This window comes from Tribolium madens, unplaced genomic scaffold, assembly GCF_015345945.1.
Source record: "Tribolium madens isolate multiple individuals breed KSU strain unplaced genomic scaffold, Tmad_KSU_1.1 Scaffold_11;HRSCAF=98;Tcas5.2_LG3b, whole genome shotgun sequence".
Classification (NCBI taxonomy): Eukaryota; Metazoa; Arthropoda; class Insecta; order Coleoptera; family Tenebrionidae; genus Tribolium; species Tribolium madens.
In genome coordinates, this window is record NW_025400975.1 from 1,384,329 (window position 1) to 1,393,271 (window position 8,943).

At 29.4% G+C, this 8,943-nt stretch overlaps 2 protein-coding genes across 2 annotated transcripts; both read right to left on the reverse strand.

The window, feature by feature from the left end:
* Window positions 1-4,612: 4,612 nt before the first annotated feature.
* On the reverse strand, window positions 4,613-6,375 carry LOC123005195 (kinase D-interacting substrate of 220 kDa B-like). Its single transcript, XM_044398852.1, has 3 exons — window positions 6,211-6,375; window positions 4,744-6,031; window positions 4,613-4,694 (listed from the first exon to the last, which is right to left on the reverse strand). The coding sequence occupies exons 1-3, from the start codon at window positions 6,232-6,234 to the stop codon at window positions 4,651-4,653; spliced, it is 1,356 nt and encodes a 451-aa protein (XP_044254787.1). The 5' UTR covers window positions 6,235-6,375; the 3' UTR covers window positions 4,613-4,650.
* Window positions 6,376-7,804: 1,429 nt separating this feature from the next.
* On the reverse strand, window positions 7,805-8,933 carry LOC123006300 (ankyrin repeat and KH domain-containing protein mask-like). Its single transcript, XM_044400699.1, has 3 exons — window positions 8,922-8,933; window positions 7,923-8,853; window positions 7,805-7,873 (listed from the first exon to the last, which is right to left on the reverse strand). Exons 1-3 carry the CDS (start codon window positions 8,931-8,933, stop codon window positions 7,839-7,841), a joined length of 978 nt encoding a protein of 325 aa, XP_044256634.1. The 3' UTR covers window positions 7,805-7,838.
* Between the last annotated feature and the right edge of the window lie 10 nt (window positions 8,934-8,943).

Here is an 8,943-nt window from a genome sequence, read left to right on the forward strand (position 1 = left end):
TCCAGGTATTAGAAATTTTGACGATGCGTCAAACACTGAAATTATTGATTTTTGAAAAGTATACTCCTAATTTTTATGACAAAAATTAAAACATCATCGAAATCAGTGTTTTATTTTCTATCGACTGGTGAAATCATTAGTGTTGCCAGCTCAAAACAATTAAAAATCAATTAAAATCAAACCTCAAGTTATCAAAGCAATTAAATTCACCAAATCTGAGCTGAAAAGTTACCAGATTTATTTTCACCACATTACGAAATTATATAATTTAAATTTTGTTAATGCTGCCGAAGATTTACATTTTTTACATTAATTTCCATAATTTTCCATGTTATTAAAATTAAATTAAATTTTTATGAATTTGGTAATTTTTCAGTCAGTTTTAGCAAAAATTTGAATGTATCTTAAAAACATGCTGAAACACTCTAAAAATGTAAAAATAACACTACTTTTGGCCTAATTTGATAAATCTTCGGTTTATTTTTAACAAAATTTTGCAAAATACTTCTGTTTCTGGCTGAAAAACGTACTAAAATGCTCGGAAATAGACAAAGTAATGTACTTTTTGACCCATTTTAGCAATTTTTTTACCTGGTTGAGTAAAATATCATTTAGAAAAAGAAAACTATCTCCCGATTTCTCAACTTGTTTTTGAGAAAATTTAGCATTTGAGTTTGTGCATAACTAAAAAAACGTGCAAAATGTTCAAATAAATCCAAAAAAACTAGTATCACCATTTTTGACTGAATTTACTATATCAATAATTAAAAAAAAATCAAATTAAAAAAGTCAATTTCACTGACATGTGGACGAATATTCGATTTAAAAAATAAATTCAAAAGTGTTGAGCACTTACTTTTCCAAGCCAATTCCGAATTGTTACACACGACTTTTAGTTGTTTCAAACAAGGGGCACTAATATTGTAGGCCAACGTTTCGTAAAAATCACATAGACCATCAGCATTATTATAATGAATAAAAGAAACGAAAAATATTAATAGAAAAAATGTTTTTACGTTCGCCATTTCTACACATTAAAATGTTTGTAAATAAAATACTTGTCAATGAATCAATGATAATATTTTAATAGGATTTTTGTTTTTTATCATAAATTTCGTGTTATCAATAGTACATCGTTGAATTACTCAAAAGTTTTAGTTAAGATTTTTATCAGATTAGATGAGGTGTGTGATTATATTTAATTATTTTTTTTTACTGATAGTCACGGTGTAAATAAAATATTTATGTGATGCAGCGAGCCCTGCAAACGTGTGGCCAAACCGGTCTCGCTCAATTTAGAAAGAGATAGCGTAATCGGGCCATCATTACTATCAACAATAAATGAAGGAATGGACCGAAAAGTTGCAGTTGTATAAACGATAATAGTTATATTTTTTTAATACAAGTTCATATAAAAAATACACGTCATATACCTACTACCTATACATCTGAATTTAAATTATATAAGAAATATTATCTAAATGATAAAGCTTTGCTTGAATTTATTTTTATTACATGTGTTTCTGTTGCGAAACGTAAAAGAAACACATATTGAATTTTACTTGAAAACAGTTATTATATTAAATAATTAGTAAATTAGTAGGTAATTTTAGGAAACGGTTTATCGAAGACAAAGATTTTTCAAGAACATAAATAGCTACATATTTCGTAGGAGCATATTCTAAGGGCCAGTTGCATAATCGAATTTAAAGGAGCATTAAATTAAATGTTGTTTAGAATGTGCTAATTACTACGGGCTCCTTGAGCAAAACATTAATTTTAAAGTCTTTTTAGGTCGATCATAGAACTGGACCTAAGTAAAATTTAATTCTAAATTTTAACTTATTGGGAATTGTAAAACTGCCGTAACACACCATCAATTTATCAAAAATGTGTTATTAATTAATTCAGTTTTTGGACTGTAGTTATTTTTGTATCCAGAGAAAAATTAAATCAGAGAGATCAAATATATAAAGTTCGGTGACCAGAAAAAAGCCCACACGGAAAATGCGCACAGGAAAAAAGCCCACAAACATAAATGCCCACAAAAAAACACAAACACAGAAAACAGCTCGCATGAAATAATGCTCACAAAGAAAAAAACCCACGTCGAATAAAACTCACATGGAAAAAAACTCACAAGGAAAGAAACACAGTGATAAAATCCCACATGGAAAGAAACCCACACCGAAAAAAGCCCACACGGATAAAAACTCACATAAAAAAGCTCACACAGAAAAATACTCACTTACCAAAAAACCCACAGAGAAAGAAGCTCACTATAAGCGGTAGTTGGTGTAAATGGGTATTACGTTTTCTCTCTAGTTTCTATTCGTTAGTAAACTCTTTTTTTGTACTCCTCTACTTTAAAGATAACATTTCGTTTCAATTTATAGGATAGATATTTTTTATTTATTTCCTTTCAATTTTTTGTGTGCGCATTTTTCGTGTGGGCTTTTGTCTGGTCGCCGTGAATATCAAAGCGGTTTATGAGTTTCAGCAAGGTCGACGATTTTGATTTTAACTATCCAAGAAAGGTTTTTTTTCAAATAATTAGGTCTAGATTATCGTAAAAGAATGCGGTATTAAAATTATCGCAAGACTATGGTATTTGGCGCTGCTTTAATTTCAGGTTTCAGGTCATCTGAAACAATGATTCGATACCATTTTATGTGCGTTAACTATATGCTGGCTTTGCGCTTAGGAATTTGTTATCATTCATCTAACGTGACTTATCTAAAACGCAATAACGTTTTTAAACAAAAATTGATATGACGGAAAGTATGTACAAATAAATGAATATAATAATAATACTTTCATTATTTTGATTTTATTGATTGTATTTTTAAAATCGCATAAAACGATTGATGATAATGTCTGCCACTTTAATTTCTTGATTACTGAATAAGTACTGTTTTATTACTGCTTACTGAATAAAAACAGTAAAGAATTATTTACTACATTTAGTGACAAAGTTAGATTAGGAGGATACTGAATTTGGGTATAAAGATTAAAAATTAACGTAGGTATTTATTATTACACAAGGTGACAAAAAAAGTCATGTCGTGACAACTTGACAAATTTTATATCATTTTGTTCGTCTCAGTGAGACAAATCAAATGCACTAAAAAAAATTAAAAAGACCACACACTTTGTAAATGAATTTAAAATACTTTAACTTTAAAAAATCATTACTCAATAACTATTAGGCCGATTTCCTTCAAATAAAGACCATTCTAAAGGGATGGTCTTGCCCTTTAAAATGATATAAAATTTTAAATTGAATATTGGCAAACTTTTCTTCGAACAGTGTTCGAAGAAGTTCGAAGTAATTCAAATTGTATGTTTGTTTTTTGTTGATATTATTTTACTTTTTGGATAAAATAAACTCTTGAAATTGTTCTGTAAAAAACAAAAAAAAATATTTATTACTATTATTACTAGGTAACTTTTATATGTACTTCCTAATAGTTTTTACTTTATCAAAATTGTGTGTCGTAGGTACGTTGTTAAAGTTAAGTTTATTGATGCGTGCAAAAAAGATAAATATGTAAATATACTCGTTTTCATATTAATGTGCATCGAAGTAGTCGTTGAAAGGGATCATTTTAAGGTGGCAACCATGCGAAAATTCAAACAATCCTAAACTCAATTTTCCCTAAAAATTAATTTTTCAAATAAATGTATACTCCAGGTAGCAAAAAATAGTTAAAATTAACAACGTAATCAACATAGAATAGGAAAAATAAAGATTTTTGTCATTATTGATGTGATTAAATTTGTTTTGAATGATACTGATGATTTTGTATATGTTTTTTTTTCAATTATTTAGTAAAGGTACAAAATGTCGAATGCTGATAATCTACCTTGTACCTCTCCAGAAAATGCTGAAAAAGCGAAAGGGACAAGAAAGAGACAACAGTGGTAAATGTCAAAGTAAGTGTCAAGTAAAAGTGAAAACGCCTAGGCGTAAAAACAGTGATTTTACTCCATGTCTGAAAAGTAAAACTTTTACCTGTGTCATTTAGTCATAAAAGTGGTCACTTTTGTGACGTTTGCAGATAAAAATATTTTATAAAATTTTGACATTGATTTTTCTTTATGTCTATCTCATGTTACCGATGATCTTGTATAATGTGCTTCGTAATTATTCAGTAAAGGTAAAGGTGCCAATAAAAAAAATGTAAAATTATTTTTACAACCGAAATAAGTATAGTCACAGTGCAAAATTTGAAGCACCATAATTTCGAAATTTTTATCGACAGAATTTTTTAACATTTTTTCCATATTCCTGGTATCTTAATTCATTTGGTATTTTTCTCTGAGGTGCGAGTTCTGAAACAACCTGTATGTTTACTTTTAGTACCCAGAAGCATTCAGTTTGTATGAAAACTTATTATACTGAATTTCATTATAATTATTATGAATTTTTAATTCTTAATAAAATTTAATTTTTGTAAGCAGTTGGAAAAGAAATTTGCTACCGGTTGCGAAGAGTTTTACAATTTTTTTTATTAATTTCTACTCAGATTTTTATAATTCTTATTTTTGTAAAAATAGAAAATTTGCAGAAAATTGAGTTTTTACAAATCCTACTAATGAAAAAAGAAACTAAATTAATTACTAGTTTTTTATTATTTTTAAGAAATTCTACGCCACGACAACATAGTCTTCGTGAGATTCGTCGACAGAAACTGAAAATAACAAAATTATAATATAATAAAAATTTTAAAAATAACTTACCTTCAGAAATTTGTGTAGGTTTAAGTTTTGATTTTAAACTTTGATAATAAACATAGAAGTCGTTATTTTGATTGGCAAATTCGTCCAATTCTTCTTTGGCTGAATAAATATCAGCGCCAGCATCGACCAAAAGTTTAACAATGTAGTAAGACCCATTTTTTGCAGCAACTGCAAGTGGACTTTTTGTATTTTTATCATATAAATCGATTGGGAGGCCTTGTTCCAAAAGGTATTTGACAACAAGGGCGCTTTTAGTTTCCACAGCTTTTATTATAGTATTACGTACAAAATCGCCCAGCAAGATACTTTTCAGTTCAACTTCCATTTCTATTAAATGTTTCACAATTCGAGAATTCAACTTCTTTAACCATTTCGCCGCCATTTTCGCTCCTTTACTTATTAAATATTTCGCAATGTCGCAATCCGCATACGACCGTTCCAAAGATTTAAACAGTGGATCGCCTTTATTGGAAGTAAAATTAACATCGGCACCATTTTCGATTAAAATCTTCACCACATCTAAATTCCTACACCATGTAACAGCTTCTATTAAGGGTGTAGTTCCGTTCCGATAATTACAATTAATTATCACTTTATTTGTTATAAAAAAATTAATTATATCGATTTTGCCTAAAGTTATGGCCTTCAAAAATGCAGTTTGCATTGTAACATCCGCTCCAAATTCGAATAAAAGTTTGATTGTTTCGAGATTACCAAATTCAACGGCTTTCACAAGAGGAGTTTCCTTTCTTGAATCAGTTTCACAAACATCTGCTCCATCTTCTAAAAGCTGTCGAGCTTTATATAATTTATTACTGCAAATGGCAGTGTATAGTTGTGGAAAATAAGGTTCATTAGTTTTTTGGGTAATTGTGTTAGGCTTTTCTTGTTTTTCCAAGTCAGCTTCCTTAACCTCTGAAATTTCTGCATCCTCAGAAATGTTTTTATTGGTGGATTCTAAACTTTGTGTATTTTGTGGTGATGGACGATAATTTTGCTTTTTAATACTCGCATCCTTATTTATAAGTAGTTTTAGAATATCTAAAGGACATTCCTCGTATATTGCCACGTGCAACGGTGTACAATTTTTACCATCTTTATAATCAACGTTGACTTCATTTTCTACTAGGTACTTCACTACGTCGAATTTTTTTGCAACTATCGCCGCTGTAAGTGGAGTTTCATATCCATTTCTTTCAATGAAGTTCAAAGGAAACTTCCATGAGACGTAATTTTCAACTCCTTCTAAATTCCCGCTTCTAATGTTCTCAAGGAAGCGGCTCTTCTCCTGCAAGCAATTATTGGATTTCAGAACGACACAATTATATTCAATCATAAAACAAAAACCGTCATTTTTAATGTATTCTATCATTTTACACGCCATTCGCTCAGAAAAGCACAAAATCGTAACTCGAAATAGAACAAAAAAATTTCCACGAGAACAAACTGAAAAACAATTAATCTTACCAAATGAATCGCGTAGCTCACCATTGCAGCTTTTTCTCTCTGAATTTAACACAAAAGCACCTAATAATAAACGGCAGTCTCTTAATTGATTGAAATTTTTGTTGTTTTTATGAAGAAAAAAATGTGCAAAATGAGAGCTTGAGCAATGGACAATGCATAGCTGAAAGCAGTGCTTGAAACACAGATGCTGAAAGATACTTTCCACTGTTCGTATGCGTATACCTGCGAGAGGCCGAGAGGGGAAATTTCTTTTATGATACCAACCTTGAATGTTAAACCCACTAGACTTGAGGCAAGTAATTTTATAACTGTAATAAACACTCCATTTAAAAAAAGACAAAATGTTTGAAGCCTTTTCTCATAAAAATGTGCAAATATTTCATTATTGGACATTTTTTAGAACCAAAAACCTTGATCATTGAAAAAAAAACTAAAATCGTTTGAAAGAGTATTACTTTTCTGAAATTTACTTAAAAAGATTTTAGAGTAATTAATAACAATTATTTCATTTAATGCAATAGTCAATTAATTTTTTTATAATTTATTTCCCTGATAAATAAATAAATTTTTAACACTAACTTGTTAAGTACCAGTAAATATAATAATTTTGTCGAGAAATTTTCCAGGAAAAAATGTAATTTTCTACCTGGTAGTCGACTTGTCTACCCTTCAAGCGTCGATATTATATTATTATTATTCCTATAATTATTATATTTCTAATTTGAAATAAAAGAATTTTACAATACTGAAAGGGGCAAGGACTGTTATAATAAGAAATATTTTGTCCAAAATCCTAATTTTTTTAGCAAAAAAAACTCTAATTGTTCTTTAATTCATTAATCAATTTAAATATTTATGAAAAGAAATATTCTATAGCTTTCGTTAATAAATTTTAACTAAAAATTTGTTGATTAATTCTTTATTGAAAAAAATTCGCAGCACATAAGAAAAGACATATGAATTTAGTGTTTATATAGAAGATTGGCAGTCATGAATACGGATAATAAATTCCTTGCAGATGAGGGTTGACACGTTTATTGCAGTTGTTGTTCTCACCTGTTCGTCCTTGAAATTCTCAAGGTTGTGCTAGGTGATACTAAAACCCAGACCTCTCTAATTTGGTTTTCAAAAGATTAAAATACCAATTTTGATTTACACCAGTTATTTAATAAATTTATAATAGAAATATTGTAGATTTTGGAATGTTTCAGTTCATCAACACTTATCAAAAAATCTAAAGAATTCTGACTTTTGTATAAAAACTGAAAAAAAAACTTAATAGAAGCTCACTGTGGTAACAAAATCAATAACATTTTTCCAAATGATTTTTATTGAATAATTTCGTTACTTCCGTCGCCAAAATTTGGAAATTTACTATAAATTGTTTACAAATACCTAGTAAAAAAATAAACCAAAAATATATTATTTATAATTTTGTGTAGCTATTATGAGGACTTATTACAAAATTTTTATTAAAAGCAACAGATATTTTCTATTTTATTGATAAGTTCATGAAAAAGTTTCATAAAAAACTAAATAAGAAAAAAAAAACAATTTTTAACGGTACAAAAAAATTTAATATTTCAAAATTCTATGCTAGGTACAAAAACATGTGTAGATATGATTGTTTAATCTTCGGTTTGGGAAGATTCGTTGACAGAATCTGAAACAAATAAAATTGTAACATGGACAAAACTTAAAAAATAAGTTACCTTCAGGAGTTGGTATAGTTTTACATTTTTGCTTCAAAACTTGATAATAAATATAAAAGTCCTCATTTTGTTTGGCAAATTCTTGCAATTCTTTTTGGGCTGACAAAATATCAGCACCAGCATCAACCAAAATTTTAACAATGCGGAAATAGCCTTCGTTTGCAGCTACCGCAAGTGGACTTTTTTCATTTTTATCACACAAATCAATCGGAACTCCTTGTTCCAAAAGGTATTTAACAACAAGGGCACTTTTAGTTTCCACAGCTTTTACTATAGTATTATGAACAAAATCGCCCAGCAAAATACTTTTTAGTTCAATTTCCATTGTAGTTAAATTTTTCACAATTTGGGAAGTGAAATGTTTTAACCATTTCGCCTGCATTTTCGCTCCTTTACTTATTAAATATTTCGTAATTTCGCAGTTGTTAAGTTTCAAGGCTTCAAACAGCGGATACTTGCCTTCATCTGTTGTAAAATTAACATCGGCCCCATTTTCAATTAAAATTTTCACCACATCAAAATTGCCCACCCGTATAGCTTCTATTAGGGGTGTGGTTCTTTCCCGATAAGTGCAATTAATGAGAACTTTATTTGATATAAAAAAATTAATTATGTCGATTTTGCCCAAGGTAATGGCCTCTAAAAATGCAATTTGCATTGTAACATCGGCCCCAAATTCGAATAAAAGTTTGATTGCTTCGAGGCTGCCCTTTTCAACGGCTACCATAAGAGGAGTTTTGTTGTTTCTAGCAGTCTTACAAACATTTGCTCCTTCTTCTAAATATTGACGAGCTTCATATAATTTTCCAGCCCAAATGGCATTGTGTAGGGGCGAATAATATAACTCATTATTTGTTTGAGAAGAGGTCCAGAAGCCTGTGGTGTTTTTTTGTGGTGGTTGACGATAACTTTGCTTTTTAATACCGGCATCCTTATTTATAAGTAGTTTTAGAATATCTAAAGGACATTCCTCGTATATTGCCACGTGCAACGGTGTACAATTTTTACCATCTTTATAATC

What these genes read in the sequence shown, in the direction of transcription:
- LOC123005195 (XM_044398852.1), bottom strand. Translation starts at nt 6,234, where the DNA reads ATGGTGAGCTACGCGATTCATTTG. An exon ending in TGAGCTACGCGATTCATTTG is followed by an intron (nt 6,032 to 6,210) that starts GTAAGATTAATT and finishes AATTGCTTGCAG; the next exon opens with GAGAAGAGCCGCTTCCTTGA. An exon ending in ACCTACACAAATTTCTGAAG is followed by an intron (nt 4,695 to 4,743) that starts GTAAGTTATTTT and finishes TGTTATTTTCAG; the next exon opens with TTTCTGTCGACGAATCTCAC.
- LOC123006300 (XM_044400699.1), bottom strand. An exon ending in AACTATACCAACTCCTGAAG is followed by an intron (nt 7,874 to 7,922) that starts GTAACTTATTTT and finishes TATTTGTTTCAG; the next exon opens with ATTCTGTCAACGAATCTTCC.